Source organism: Emydura macquarii, unplaced genomic scaffold, assembly GCF_026122565.2.
Source record: "Emydura macquarii macquarii isolate MOO-44397 ecotype Brisbane River unplaced genomic scaffold, CSIRO-AGI_Emac_v2 contig_3470, whole genome shotgun sequence".
Taxonomy (NCBI): Eukaryota; Metazoa; Chordata; order Testudines; family Chelidae; genus Emydura; species Emydura macquarii.
Genome location: NW_027133607.1, coordinates 3,078,019 through 3,093,948, shown reverse-complemented (window position 1 = coordinate 3,093,948; position 15,930 = coordinate 3,078,019). Strand labels below are relative to the sequence as shown.

The following is a 15,930-nucleotide window of genomic DNA, read 5'->3' as shown; positions in this document are numbered from 1 at the left end:
TGTATTTGTTCTCCAGATCTCTGTGTGTGTGTGTGTGTATTTGCTCTCCAGATCTCTGTGTGTGTGTGTGTGTATTTTCTCTCCAGATCTGTGTGTGTGTGTGTGTATTTTCTCTCCAGATGTTTGAGTCACGCTGTAAAGTGCCTTACAAAAACCAACCAAACCCCTGAACACAATACGAATCAAAGCCGTCAGTGGAGCCGCTTTTCCTCGAAAGCTTTTGACCTAAACTGAGCGAACTCCGGTGGTATTTGTACCCTTAAAACAAAACCCCTTTGCCGGCGTTACAGGCTTCTGACAGCGGCAGCTTCGCCTGGCCCATGTTACATCACGTTCTAATCGATTTCCAGCCCCAATACCTGCCTCTTTACCCCCCCCCCCCTCCTTCCCCCAGCCCATGTGATTCGCAGGATGGGTGTGTAATGGCATGCCCATCATATTTCTCTCACTCTTTCTCTGCCCTTTTCCAACCCGGAAGAGCTCTGCTCTTCTCTACAGCCAGGAGGAGGAGGAGGAGGTCAGAGATTCGGGTGGGTTTTCAGAGGATGCGGATCACCCCCTTTTACTTCGGATTGGAAGGGATGCCGGCAGCAGCAGCAGCAGAGGCGACAGGAGCAGCTCGATCTGCCTGGCATTTCGGCCTTTAGATCTTCTGCAGCTCAGGACAAAACAAGAAGCAGCTGCCCAGGTCAGTGCGCATTGAGATTCTCCCCCCTGCACCCCCCACTCTGGCTCGTTCCCGTCTGCACGTGGAGGGCATTAGGAGTGATCCCGGCTCACGCTGGCTGAAATGTAACCCGGCCCCACTCCTATTTGTCTCCAGTCACTCGGGCTCTGTGGATTTTTCCAGTGACCTTGTGGGGAGACACAACTTGCCCGAGAGCTTGTTACCTCCGCAGCTAGGGATGGGAACAAAGCCCTGGAAGAGGTCGGCAGCAAGGTGGCTTTGCCCGTCGGTGCCAGGGCCCCCAGCTGGACAGCCAGGGCCAGCGGCTGCTTTTGCATTTTGCACCGCGTTGGGCTGTGTAAATACTTGTGTCTGGAGGGAAATGCGAGGAGAAGTGTGTACGCGGGCGTGTGTACCTACTGTGGGGTGTTTGACAGATGTGCAAGTCATTCGAATCGGGAGCTACAAGCGAAGTGTGTGGAAGGCAGTGAATTCACCCGTGTGTACACACTCTCCCCAGACACACATTCTTCTGTTTAGATCGAATTTGTCGCGCTCTCACACACACATTTGCCATCACATCACACCTACATACGTGTGTACCAGGAACAGTGTACCCACTGATCTCCGTCACACACCTGCATGTGCCTGTACGTAAAACCCCACACTCCACATTCTACCAGAACACACACAATCACACACACAGAATCTCTCAGCAAACTCCCTGGCTGTATTGTGGACGCCAAGCGGAGTGTGGTACATGTCGGTCCTGCTGTCCGTGTGATCTGCTCTCTAAAGTAAGGTAGCTAGTCTGGCTGGAGGTGTCAAGGTGGTTTAGACAGGTGCCTTGAAGGGAATGGGACCTGTCTGATGGATAAAGATGATTTCCCTGCATCCCAAGGCGTTTCTGGTGCTTCCTCCTGCGGGGTATTCAAACCAGTAATTGGGTGCCGAGCAAATGTATCGGAGTGGTAAGAAATGAACATTAGCTGTAATTGGGCTCGTTCAAAAAATGTCAGCTCCTCTTAGCTTCATTTGTCCAGGGACAGACGCGGGAGCATTAGGGGATGGATTCGAATGTAACCGGCTAATTAATAACCATTGGATTGACTTGTGTTCTTCATTATTCATGGACCTCGCTTGTAAAGCTGGGTAGACCGGGTCTTGTGTGTAAGACTAGTGTCATTGTGTTGAGTATTTCCAGTTGTATACTTGTATCTATGTGTGTCTCTGTGAAGTTTGTGTGTTCCGCTGTTTATGTCGCTGTGTGTGTGGTTAATTAGGATTTGTGTTAATGTGTTTCCCCTCCTCACTTGATCTAGTAAGTTTGTTTCCATTCTTGTGTTGTTCGAGCCGGTATATTAGTAATGTACGTTTCCATTTCTCTGTTGTGTGCGTTTGTGGCTAGCGGCTGTTGTCGTCTCGGTCGTGTGTGAACTGGTGTGTCTTTCGGTTCCCATGGGGCTTTCGGTTCCCGGGCTGTTAGTGTGTAGTTCACTCGGTGTATTGTGTTAACGTGTGTTCAGCTTTGTGTTGTGTTCGCTCGTGCATTAGTGCGTGCTGCAGCGTGTGTGGGTCTGTTGTGGAGGTGTGTGTGCGGTATGTAGGGGACAGACTCGATCGAACTAAAACCAAATGATCCAAAGTTCCCTTGAAATGCCTTAAAAATTGCTTAGGAGAGTGAAAAATCGTCGCTGTTTAGACACGACCCAGCGATCACTTCTTAGCAATGACCCGGCTTGAAAACAAGGAAAACGCCCGGTTCTGTCTGGGAGATGTTAGGGGGGAAAAGCCCCCCCCGGGAGAGCATTTACTTGGGGCAGATAATGTGTCTTCAGGCTGAAAATCACTTTCAGATTCAGCTTCCCACCGAGCAGGGAAAGCGCTGGAATATGACGGGGTGAAACAGATGGGGGGGAAATGTCTCGTTTTTCTAAACTTCCTCTCCCTAGATCTACGGTTGTGATATCGGAGAAATTATCGTTACCCGACCCACACATCGTCAGCGAAGGCTACATTTGCCAAAGCACAAATTAAACCAGATCCAGCTTCTGTTTTCGTGGGGAAAAAAAAAGGAACATATTCGATGCGTGTGTACACATTTGAGTGCGTCTATATGTAGCTAGCTGGAGAAGTGTGTCATCTATATGTATCGTGCACAGCACGTGTGTACGTGTGTCCTGGGGTGGCTGCCGGTTTTTGTGTGTGTCACACCAAAACACACACACGTGAATACATGTGCAGAAAGGAGCACAGGGATTTATTTTAGGATACACAGAATTTAGTTTAGGAGATGGAGGCACTCTGGATTCCGGTGGAGAGAATTACCATCCCCGAGGAGAAGGTCGCTTCCATTTTTTTTTTGTATTTAAAACATTCTGCTAAGCAGAGAAAAAAGATCAGGTTTTTCCTCCAAAAAAGAACTAGTGTCTCCTTCAGTCCTGCTTTCCCACCTCTGTCTTTTTAATTGTCTTATGCGCCCCTGGCCAGATGCGAGGCTGATATGGCAGGAGGATTTCTTTTTTAAATGATTTGTAAAGCCGATTATAGTTTCATTTGTAGCCAGTTTGTGGGACTCCGAGGAAAGTGTCCTTCGGAACTAAAAAACCCGCCGCTGGACTAGCTGCCCTCCAGTTTCGTTTACATGATTTCAATTCACCTTCGAATGTACAGATCAAACTGGCCCTAAACGGCTAGTGATGGAAAGGCGATAAATCCAGGGTCACACGCTTACAATTCATTAGGGGCAGAGATTATTTGGCTGTCTTCAAAGAAGACGCTTCCTTCCAGGAGAACCCAGGCTGACAGCGGCTCCGGCACAGGGTGAAACCGGACTCGCTTTTTAATTCACTTCGTCAGCTCTCAGCGTTTAGATCGAGCGGATGAGTTGGGGGTTTTTTAGATGGATTTTTTTTATTAGGTCTGAGTGCTGATTCGAAGAGCTAAAATAGCTCGATTTGCTGTTAGACAGTCGCAAGCATTTCCCTCGGTGGCAGTGAATTATCTTGCTATATAGCCGGGTTTTTTTCTCTCCAGAAATCTTTCCAAAATACTGTTAAATCCCTAAGCCCCTGCGTCTGAAAGAAGGGTGGGGAGGGTTGTTATATAATAATTATTCTCATATTTTATATCCCCGGGTAGCTTTGCTTGCCTAATACGGTCCCGATGAGCGGCACCGTCTGTGTGTTAAAGATGTATTTCAGTCGGAGGGGGAGTGTGTGTGTGTGTGTGTGTGTGTCTGTGGGCCGTGTGTGTGTGTGTGTGTCTGTGGGCCGTGTGTGTGTGTGTGTGTGTGTGTGTGTGTGTCTGTGGGCCGAATGTGTGTGTGTGTGTGTGTGTGTTGACCCCAGTCCGGTTCTTTCAAGCCGGTGCAAACACCACAGCACTGGCCAGATCCCTCTGGCTGGGAGATGCTGAAGAAAAACCGAAGCGCAATTGACCAGGTCTGAGCTTGAAACTGACCCGCCTGGGCCCCAAACGCTGCTCTCGGGCGGGTGTCATCACCCGTCCTGGAGCAGAGCTGGGAGGGGAAGGTGGGCCAATGAAGCCGGCCGGCCGGGCACCCCGGCTTTCCCCCGGCTCCTCGCTCAGTCTCTGCCGTGCCGTTTGGGAATGTACAAGAGGGAGACAAGGCGCCTCTGGGACTCGCGGAGCCGGTTTTGATCCTTTCTCAGACTTCGTGTCCCGGGGCAGTAGCCCTTCTTCTCAGCTTCAAAGGGGGGAAGGGGGGGGGGTCCGCAGGAAAAGGACCAACCCCTCCCCCAATTTTCATTCTTGGAATTTGTTTTCTTAAGACAGACGAGGGGTTTCCCCCTCTCTCTACCCACCCACCCACCCACCCACAATTCATTGGGGGTTTTTTTGCGGGGAGGGGGGTGCAGAGAGGGGAAGGGGCAAGATAATGGGAAACGGTGTAATCGCTTGTTGATCTTTTCTCTCTTTCAGTCGGCACGGCTCGGTTGCCTCTGTTTCTTGTGCGTGTCTGCATGTTTTGTGCTTCCTCCTGGTTTGCAAAGGAGGGAGCGAGATGAATTATTAGAAAAACCCTGGGGCTGGTTTCGGAGCAGAGAGGAAAGCAGAAGCGCGGAGCTGGGGGTGGGGGGCGGCGAGGGGGGGGGGCAGCACCTCCTGGTCCATTCTGGGCAGGCTTTACTTTAAAAATCAAATGCAATGAAAGGAAAATCCTTAGATCTGGCAGCGCTTCCTGCTTGTGGTTCCTTTTCACAGAGAAGTGTGTGTGTGTGTGTGTGTGTGTGTGGGGGGGGGGGGGGCAGATAATTTCTGGCGGATTCATTCCGCCGGCGCGGGGGGGGGGGGGGGGGTGTTCCCCTCTTCAGTTCTTTGTTCAAACTGAGACCAGCTCAGCAGCACACAGCCCCATCCCAGCCGCTTCGTTCTCGCCCGCAGGAATTTAGGGGGTCGATTTCTCTGGGTTTAAGTGGTGGCATCTTCTGTTGTCTTCCTCCTAGGGGGTAACAACGCAGATCTTCGTAGGCTGCTTTATGACAAGGAGCTCCCCCCTCTTCCCCCCCCCCCCACCGTGGAGACTGTAGTATTGGGCCCCTCGCAGCCCCTTTCCTACCCCACTCCCCTCCCCGGCCGAGCACAAGTTGTTTTACACAGCAAAAAGTCTTCGGAGCTGTGCCCTGGGCCGTGTCCTTTGCATAACCCTCCGATCCGTAGCCCAGGGCTGTTTATACAGCTTTACCTGTGCTATTCTCGTACCCTGTAAAAATCCCAACCCAGCACACGTAATTTAATCCGCTTTCAGTCAATTGTAGTCTAAACGGCTGCGGGGAGGGGGGGGGGCTTTTTCTTCCTTTGCCCACCCCAAGGAGACACAGAAATTCGGACCAGGTGCTGGTAACAGGGATGGGCACAGAACCAGCCTAGGAAGCAGCTTCGAGGGGGAGAGAGACTTTTAGGGAAAGTGGTTTCCCAGCTGCTAACTACTGGTTCCTACTCTCCCCCCCCCCCCAGCTGTTCACACGGGCACAGCTATTGATACGTTCCTTGCTCAGCAAACTCAGGTCCTGTAGTTTTGGGGGTAAGGGGGGCGAGCATCCCGGGTTGGGTGGGAAGCGTCTGGGTGCTATAGAAATCTTCGCAGTGAAAGTGGAGGAGAGATCGCGCCTTTCTTGAACCCGTAAGAGGACAGGCTTGTCCGCCTGTTGTGTGTGTGTGTGTGTGTGTGACGGACCTTTGACAACCACAGCGCCCTGCTTCTCCCGAAAACTGCCCCCTGCCCCTCCGCTCCAGCGCCTGCCTGGAAAGATCTACAGTCCGCCGTGTTGCGTGATCTCAGTGCCACGTCCCTCACTTTCAAATCGAATTAAACGCCTCCCCTCCACCCCTATTGTTTTGTTGCTAATTGCTCCAACAACGGGCCCCTGTTAGAGCCGAGCTGTCAATTAAGGCCCCTGCTGGGGTGGGAGGAATGATCTCCACTGCTCCGCACTCAATTGGACAAAAGGAACAGGCCGGGCTCAACTGAGTCTGTCCCGTGTAAACCTGTAGCCACTGCGATCAGTACTGCGGGTGTGATCAAGGGTTGAATCCGAACTCTCTGAGCTCCCCATAAGAAGTGTGATATTCATATTCAGGGAACCACAGTCAGTGAATATATTGTCCTTCCATGATCATGGCTGTTCTTTTATTATTGATGCTGTTATTAAACTATATCCCCTGCCTAGGAAGTTCTGGAGTATTTGGGACTAATGAATACACACTTCCCTATCCTTTTCTACATCATAATTACTAATACGTGTTTTAAGTACAACGCTTTAATCAGAGGCGTTCGCTTTAAATCAGCCAATCCCAAATCCCCATCACATTTTGTTTTCACCCCCCCCCCCCTCTCTCTAGTCTCAAGAGAGGCGCAGATTATTTCAAATGAAAGCTGTGACTGATGTGTGACAGACAGGTTGGGCTGCAGGTGGAATCAATCCAGGGTCCTTTACAAAGCAGAACTCAGTCGTCTAGCTAGAGAAGTTAGATTTTAGGCCATTCTCGTCCATGCATTACGCCGTGTAAAACTGCTCCAGAAAGTGCATATTTCTAATCCTACCCCCTGGCCGTATATGATCAATGTTCGCTCTCATGCACATATGTATGTTGGTGCACTGCATTGAAACGTTCCTGCTCCACTTCTCCTCTCAGTCCCTTATGGAAACGCGTTTCCGAGGCTGCCAGAAACACAAGTTTGCTTTACTGGGATTAGCAACTTTACGCTCTCTACACGGATATTCCTTTTTTACTAGCTCGCTGTACGTCTGCAAGTGTATGTGTGCTTGGCTATACAACGCTTTCCAAACACGGTTTGATCTCACCTACCCTGGCGTTTGCGCTTTGAAGACACTGATTGTACTGCCATGCATAACCACAAAGAATTTTCATTCTCATCTTCATTCTTTTTTGGGGGGTGTGTGTGTGTGTGTTAATTTCCAACGCAAACGGCTCTAGACACTTCCTCTTCCCCTCAGGGGCTTCCCATCCGTACAAGGGGGTCCTCAGAAAATGCTCATTGTCTCATCACGAGACGCACTGCCATCTTGTACAGTCAGAGAGGGGAGAAGGGGCTGGCTTTTAAATGACCCTCCCCAGCCCGAAAGAGAATGAAATTGAGGGGGAACGGCAGGATCCCCCCCCCTCCTGGGATCCCTTTAAGCAATAAATAATGACATAAAATTAAAAACAAGGAAGATCCAAGTAGAACCCCTCTTACCTACAGGAGCCAGCCTGGGCCGTGGGAGAGAGCCCACGCTTTCTGCATCCACGCTCAGCTGGTGAAATTGACTCAGGAGCCGCCTGCAGAGAACAGGCTAAGGAAGTTCAGATACAGACAAGGAAGCCCGAGATGCCAGCAAATGTTACGGGGGGAAAAGAAGGGAGGGATCTTGCCCCTGTCTCCCCTCATCTCCAGTCCAGAACCTGGGGGGAGGGGGATAGAGAGAGGGCAGCAGCAGGGAAAGGGCATCGTCTGGACACATTGGCACCGTTACTTGGCATGCTGAAAAGGATTTACTAGAGTGGGGCCAAACCTCGTGCGCCTCAGATGAATGAATGCGCAGGTTCTCGTGTGTGTGTGTGTCTGAGCCCCCCTCCCGCCCCGAGAAGCGCCCCTCTCTCTAGCCCCTGGCCTGCCCGCCTCTTGCCCTGCTAATGGGCTCCCTGGCACGCCGAGTGGCTGGCTTCCCCTCGGCAGCAGGGCTCGGCCCCTGACGTCAGTGCCCGGTGGCGTCGGCCAGGCTGGCCAGCGAAGGGCGATGCAGAGAGCATCAAAAGAGCAGCCTCCCCTTTCCCAATTACACCCTGTCAATCTAGGAGTAGAAGGGAGGCGGGGGGAGAAGCCGGGGAGCAGACACTGAAGACCGCTCCTTGCAGCCCAGGCTCCGTTGACACAGAGCATCCATCGCCTTAGACTCGGCCCGTGCCTACCTGACTGCAGACAGGGAACGCGCCCTGCATGCAAGCAACAAACAACGCGCGAACCCCCCAGCACAGCCAGAAATCCAACTCTGCCACGGTGCTCGGCGACGTACGTGCGTTTAAACTAAGCCGATCCAAAGGAGAGCGCGTGAGACTAACTATTGGGTGATTCGATCATCTGGTTTTATGGTATTAGTTAAAAGCACTTGGACTTGTTTATATTCTTGGTCCTCTCTCTTTCTCTTTTTTTTTTTTGTAAACGTCTTGCGTCCACAGATTTCATGTTCTCACCGGCATGGATAAAGGGATAGCTAACCGCTTACTCTTGTGAGCACAACAGTTTGCCTCCTGTTTTGCCTCCCTGTAGCTAAACCTCAGAACTGCTCAACTCAGAAAAGTAAATGAATGTAGGTAGCAGTTTATCCGCTACGAAATAGATATACAAATTAGAAAATATAATCCTTGTAATAAAAACAAATACACAATAATTGATTTTAATTATTATTATTTTATAAAAATTCTCTCTCTGTCGTTTGTGCACGGAGCAATTTCCAGTTTGTACATTAAACATGGACTGAATAATTTAAGGTGTGGAGGACTGACATATGCGGAATGGTTTTATACCTCTTTTGGTGCTGTGGACCAAATCGATAAGGGGTTGGCCCGAGAAAATTAAACAGAGGCAATGAACGGAGCTGTGTGGAAAAAAATCTATCTATCGTTGCCTACTACAATATATATTATATATAATATATAAAATATACTATAATTATATGGTATACTCTATAGTGTATATAATATTATATATATTATATACCATGTTATTATAGCATATATTATATATAGTTGCCTACTAGTTTCTTTTGCTTTCGTCTTTGAATTTCGCCCCCTCTCCCCGCTCCGTGCACAGTTCTATTTAGTTCATTTATTTAATGGACACTCCGCTATTTTGCAGTCTCCCAAGGGGGAGCCATGTAACTTGTTGCCCGTTTACACGGCCGGAGCCCGCTCCTGCCTCTGAGCCACTAGGGGATGCAATGGCTCAATAGACAGAATTGCCAGAGTCGGTTCGAAAGCGCCCAGCCAATCAGGAAGGACTTTCGCAAGCGGCCACTTCCTGCTCCTTCCTGATTGGTGCACCCCTCTTGGCAGGAGCCAGTCCCGGCCCGGCTGGTCCAGAGAGCTCGCTCTCACCCACGGCGCTGGGTCTGGGCGCTTCAGTGGCGCACTCAGAGCAGGCATGGGTTCTCATGGGCCATTCATGTTTTAATGATGCTTTTTGCCCGCTTGTGGCGATGAAAGGGGAGGAAGGGGAGCGAGGACTTTCTCTCCCTCGCCCGTGGAGTTGGAGACCCGGGTCGGAGGCTTGCTCTCAGCTGTGCAGCGTTGCCACTGGCTTCCACCAGCAGCAAAGCAAACCCACAGCACAAGGCAACAACCCCCGAAACAAACTCGTCCCTGTCCCCTCCCCCCCCCCGGTCACTCTTGATTTGGTGCTGAACTCCGCTTTGTTTCCTGGAGCTCTTTGGATTTGGGAATCTGATGTAATAAAGGAACAACGCGGAAAGAAATGTCTCTTCACGTTGTTCCAGCATGTTGATATAGTTAAGGAGTTCCCTCTCTCTCTCTCACAGACACACGCTCAAATATTTATATTTTGGAGAGGGGGAGGGGAAGAACAACTAACTCCTGGTTAGTTCCACTTGCAATGAACTATTTGACCCGAAAGGGGTTATTTAACCAATTATATCGATATTTCGAGTTGCACAAATATCCTTCACCTGCCCTCCAAAACTCTTCCGAGAGCGACTCCAGTCCCCACAGGATAACTTCCTCGTGTCAGGGTCGTGTCTTCAGACCTCAGGTTCTGTGCAGCGTGTGGACGAAAGAAGTGCATACGCGTGTGCCCGGGAAGGTGCACAGACCCTCGGCTGCACAGAAACTAAAGATCAGAATAGTAACAAGACGCCTGGGGGATGCCCTGCTTAGCACGTCTATTTCAAGTGCACTATTCTCCCCCTGAAAAAGGCTCGTTAACTCTTGCTCAGTGTTTCCAGCCCTGACGAGGGTTTTCTTTCAAATACTTTCCGGTCACGGAGGTGAGGGAATTTTTTTTTTTGGGGGGGGGGGGTGGGGGGGGGAAGGGAAGTAAAGTAGAAAGGAGTCAATCTAGGTTGCAGTTTCCTTGTGTTTAGGACCTTGTCCCCTCCTCAGCCAATGACAGGCTCCTCCCACTCCGTGCTGATGACAGTGGAACCTCCTTAAGTTGCGTCTCGCCACAGCTGTCTGTGAGCATTGAGCCGGCTGGCGCCATCGTGCTCCTTTCAGAAAGAATGCCTTCCCTGTAAAAAAAAAAAAAAAAAAAAAAAAGAAGGAGGAGGAGGAGGGGGGAGAGCGAGCGAGCACAATCTGATCTGATCAAGCAGTTTCAACTTCATCTCTCCTGGGTCACTTACTACTTCTCCACCAAGGTTTGTGCTGAATTTCTTTAACAACTTTTTTGTTTGTTTTTTGCACAGGACTTTCCCCCCCCCCCCCCTCTTGCTTTCTTCCTCCCTTCGATTGCACAACAGGGAACAAGCCCTGGAAATGCTCTGGGCCCCACGGCAGCGAACTGGCCCCACTTCTAGGCAGACGCATCTCTGGTGAAACTGACCAACCAGCTTAAAAAAAAAAAAAAAACCCAGTAAAAGGGCAGCAACCGCCCGCAGCGACGCCTGCGTCTGTAACTCTGATCTGTTTCATTCCCCGGCTGCACAGAGAGAGATCGAAAGAGAAAGAGAGCGTGTGTCTCGGAGTAGAATAGGTGGGTCCGATGCTTAGGACGGGAGGTGGACTTCCACAGATCGCTGTTTATGGAGGGGCTTGTTTTCGCTTGCCTAAAAGTCAGGTGATAACGTACCTAAGTATTCAACCACGTTTCTCTCTCTCTTTCTCTCTCTCTGGCTCTTTCCCTTTCCTCTCTCTCACTACAGGTGATCAAAGAAGAGAAACATCTGCAAAGAGCGGACGATATTGCTGGGATCTCGCTTCTTATATATATATATATATTTGTTTGTTTTCTATTTTTTTCATCTGTTTGGAATCGATTATTTTTTATCATTTTAATTAAAAAAAAAAGAGAGAGAGAAACTCTTATCTCCGTCCGTAAACTCACCGCCGCCACCACCTGCCCGCTGAAAGCCTCCCGAGCTTCGCCCGAGGAGGAAGAGAGACAGCGCCGAGCAGCGAGAGAGAACGATGGAGGTGACAGCCGATCAGCCCCGGTGGGTGAGCCACCATCACCCAGCGGTGCTGAACGGGCAGCATCCAGACTCCCACCACCCCGGGCTCGGCCATTCCTACATGGACCCGACTCAGTACCCTCTGACGGAGGAGGTGGATGTACTTTTTAACATCGACGGACAAGGGAACCACGTCCCTTCCTACTACGGCAACTCGGTCCGAGCCACGGTGCAGAGGTACCCGCCGGCCCACCACGGTGAGTACCTTTGCCCCCGGTGGGGGGTGGCCAGCGGGCAGGGCAGGCCGGCTTTTGAGAGCCGTTTGCAGGCGTTTGCTCCGGCCCCAGGACTGCGTTTTGTGTGTGTGATCTCACAAACTGCCCGTGGAAAGCGGGAAGGCAATATGGGGCGGGCAGCGATCAAGGGCGCCTTTAACTTATCCCAGGAAGACCGTGCTCTGCAAAACTCCCTCTTCGTGCCTAAAATGCCAGTTTGGCCTTTCCGCGGGGGCCTGTGACTAGATCTATATTATATATAAATCCTGCCAGGAGCAGCGAGATCCGAGTTTTTCTCCTCCAGTCCATCCGCACCATAAAAACAGCAACCGCGTTCTTATCAGTGCCAAAACCGTCTCACTCCGGAATTCGTTGGGTTGGGTTGTCCCAGATCAGGAACGAAAAAGTAGCCGGTGCCAGTCTCCCTCTCCCAGCAGTTCAACGCCATTTGGATTGGTTTCGGATTGTGTTTTGTACTGACATGTAGATGTCTTTGTATTGTTTTGCCGCTTTGTCAGTTAATATTGGGGGCAAGGGGGGGTAGATATGAAATAGTAATTGTGCGTTGCGGGCTGGGATGTTAAATCCGCACTTCCTGGGAAGATGCGAGCCTTTATATTAAATCTTCTGTCACGTTATGGTGTGCATTGTAGCTGGATTTACACCTCCGGTGTTGCATTCGGATGCAGCACGTCCATGTCATTGTGTAGGTAGCTCCGCGTAATGTGGATTGAATGCGAATTTACTGGCGCTAGCATAATTCACACGCCCAGCCTCGCGCACGAATGCACCGGGGGAGAGGCGTCTGCTGGTTTTACAGGGCCTAAATAGATTTCAAGATGAATCTTCTGCCTCCTGTTTCAAAAGAATAACTGACACGGTTCATCTCGAAGCACCGGAGGTCTGTCAGTGATTTGAAAAGCAGGGCATAACCTCCCGAGCGTGTAGCGAACTCTGGGGGAGCCCTAGATTAGAAATAAATTAGGGGGGCGAAAAACCCGCCCTAAAATCAAACACAATTGCAGAGAGAGAACATAGCAGCTAGTCCGGATTCACTGAACGGCGTGCAGGACTTCACCCACTTGTTGAGTATTAGTCTCCGTTCAGTAAATGCATTGTTCTGCTGCTCGAGTCTTGCAAATAATTATTGCCAAGGATCAGCAGCTTTTATCCTCCCCTCCCAATTTATCAGCAGAAAGTGGAAATGCGGTCGCTCTGATGTAGCCTGTGTATTATTTACTATGCTACTTCCTGCGTACGATAATGAATTTTGACCCTTCATGTTCAAATAACCCACCTCCCCTTCCTCTAGAAAATTGACTTTCAGTATTGTTCACAAATGGCTAAAATGATAAGAACCTGGGGCACAATGTAAGGTCATATATCTCTATGTCTATCTATCCCTATATCTCTATATCTGTATCTACATATCTATCTCTGTCTCTGTATCTATATATCTATCCCTATACATATCTCTATCTCTGTATATATCTATCTATCTCTGTATCTCTATCATCTATATCTATATATCTATCCCTATATCTCTATATCTATCTCTGTCTCTGTATCTATATATCTATCCCTATATATCTATCTCTAGCTCTAGCTCTATCTATATATATCTGTCTCTATATCTCTATATGTATTACTCTGTCTGGCTATCCCTGTCTCTAAATATCTGTATCTATTTCGATATCTATAGCTTTCCAACGTATGTAGACATAACACAATAGCTATAGATTTGAATGCCTCTGTGTAGATCAATGTATCTTTAGAAAGATCACAAGAAGCACAGGATGGGTGCTCTCCTCGGGAAAAAAATATGGTTTATTTACATATTTAAAAGACGAAAAAATAAATCATGTAAAATTCATTAATTTTTTTTTTACAATCACGTACAAGAATAAAATGGGCGAAGTGGACTGCAGAAACCCAGTGCAGTATTAGGGAGCAGAGGTGTCTATTTTAGGATACAGTCGGAACATTTCTAATGTAAAGATCTTTTGAGGCCGTTGACACGCTGTGCGTGTGTGACATTGTCCTTTTTCTGGCTCTCTTCTTGTGGCTAAAATATCTCCCTGGCTCGTAGTTCAGAGTTACTTCAGTGCAGGGAATGAAGAACTGAATAACAGCTAAAAAGTAGCCGGAGTGGATTCTCCTCCGCGGGTTTGTAGGTTTATGTGGGATCTTCACTGAAGAGGCCCTGGCACGATTGATTGGAGAGGAAAACGGAATAAGGGCTTGACAAATTCATAAGCAAATAGCCCAAGACTTGACTCCCTTTTGCCCTCCAGCCAACCACACGCGGGCATCGCTCTGGGCCTCGGTCCGGCCACAGATTCACACACCCGCTTGCTTTTACGCGTAAGGGTGATGCCCGGGGTGTGTGTGTGTGGGGGGGGAGGGCTACTCCTGCTCGTACAGTTAAGCACGTGGGTAAGTCTTTGCAGGATCGGGGCCTTTAAGCCAGCCCATCGAGTTCATAGATCTTGGTTCCCTCCCTGCCGCCGTCTTCTCTCCCGGTCTGAGCCCCGGGAGCCAGGGAGCTGTGTGTGGACTAAGTTTTCAGTTTGCCCAGGTCACTAAAAGGGCTGAGGTTGGTTGCAAGGAGACCGGGGGGGGGGGGGGTCCTGCGTGTGCTGGCTCGTCCCTGCGGGAGTGTAACCTTGCCTGCTTCTCTTCTTGCCTACCAGGGAGTCAGGTGTGTCGCCCACCGCTTCTGCACGGGTCTCTCCCTTGGCTGGACGGGAGCAAAGCCCTGGGGAGCCACCCCAGCGCATCACCTTGGAACCTGAGCCCCTTCTCCAAGACCTCGATCCATCACGGCTCCCCGGGACCCCTCTCCGTCTACCCGCCCGCTTCCTCCTCCGCTTTATCCACCGGCCACTCGAGTCCGCACCTGTTCACCTTCCCTCCGACCCCTCCCAAAGATGTCTCCCCGGATCCCTCCATCTCCACCCCGGGATCCACCGGCTCCAACCGGCAGGACGAGAAGGAATGCATCAAGTACCAGGTGTCCCTGGCTGACACCATGAAGCTGGAGTCCTCTCACTCCCGCAGCAGCATGGCATCTCTAGGCGGGGCCTCCTCTTCTGCTCACCACCCCATCACCAGCTACCCGGCCTATGTCCCAGAATATGGCTCCGGACTCTTCCCCCCGAGCAGCCTTCTAGGGGGCTCGCCCACTGGGTTTGGTTGCAAATCAAGGCCGAAAGCACGTTCAAGCACAGGTAAGGTTCTTGGATTATTCACCCCGGGACAGGGAGGGGGAAAACTAGGGGCAGGCCCTGACCCCACACGAGCAAGGCTCAGCCGGGGGAAGGTGGTACCCGAAGGATGGTTTCTATCTCCTCCAGAACATACTAGGTTAGCCTCCCGATGGGCCAGATCAGGACCCCCCTCCCCAACCAGCCCAGAGCCAGGAGAGGGGGTGGGAAGCCATGTGCAACGGGACCTAGTCAGAAAACAAAGGTGTGTGTGACGAGGGGAGGGGAGAGGACATCAGTACAGCTGCCCGCACACTCAGGGGGGGGAAAGGCTGGAAAAGTCCCAGCCGGAGTTTACACCCCGAGCTGAATTCGATGGACGCTAATCCGCCCACCGAGAAATACATCGACGTCAATCTGGTTCAGGCCGTAGGCCTGCCTGCTTCCAGGAACAGGATGAATGGTGACAGCTCGGTTTGTAGCCCCGGCCGTCCCCCTCCAATCCACCCCGAAGCTGCCGTGGCCATGGCCTCTGCCACTCTCGTGTTTGAAGTGACTTGGCGGAGCAGGACAGGGTTAGGGTCCCCCCCCCCCCAGGGGAGTTGTCACAGAACCCAGGACTCCTCGAAAATCGCCCTGCATTTACTGGCGCAGTGGCTTCGCTGGGCAAAGAGGAGAACAGACCAGCTGGGAAATATTCATCCTGCCTCCTCACCCCTCAATCCAGTTTGTGGTAGCGCTGGGAAGCATTTTGCAAAGGGGCGTTTCTTCAGGCTGCGCCGCTGGGGTCTCGCTCCCAAATATCTCCTGATCTGGATTGAAACCAAATACAGACATTCCCTGATCTCTCTGTGTGGAGGAAGGCACCATTAGTCAAAACTCTTTTTCTCCCCCCTTCTTCCGTGGAGGCTGCTCGCCGGGTTGCCTGGCATGAATGCGATCAGTTTTCAGGGTTTTTCCAGGGTGACATTTACTCTGACTGTCTGGGCAGGGACTGGCTCTATTTAGCTGAGATGTTTTAGCTAATCCAATTATTTTCAGACTGCTGCACGCGACAGTTGCATTGTTTATCCAGCGCCAGGAACTTTAATAGAGTCCGGATGCGGTTAGAGTGACAAAAAAACCCCAGA

The 15,930-nt window shown here is 50.6% G+C and overlaps 1 protein-coding gene across 6 annotated transcripts in view; it reads left to right on the top strand.

The window, feature by feature from the left end:
- The first annotated feature begins 503 nt into the window (after positions 1-503).
- Positions 504-15,930, top strand: part of GATA3 (GATA binding protein 3) — a 31,970-nt gene continuing 16,543 nt past the window's right edge. For 3 of the 6 annotated variants that reach the window (XM_067535026.1, XM_067535025.1, XM_067535019.1), the window contains exons 1-3: positions 10,492-10,901; positions 11,071-11,576; positions 14,288-14,824. In XM_067535026.1, the coding sequence (XP_067391127.1) occupies positions 11,336-11,576; positions 14,288-14,824 (778 nt within the window). In that variant the 5' untranslated portion in view covers positions 10,492-10,901; positions 11,071-11,335. Of the gene's footprint in view, positions 689-10,453; positions 10,902-11,070; positions 11,577-14,287; positions 14,825-15,930 lie in introns of those variants that run through there. The other 3 variants (XM_067535021.1, XM_067535024.1, XM_067535020.1) reach the window with 3 other exon arrangements.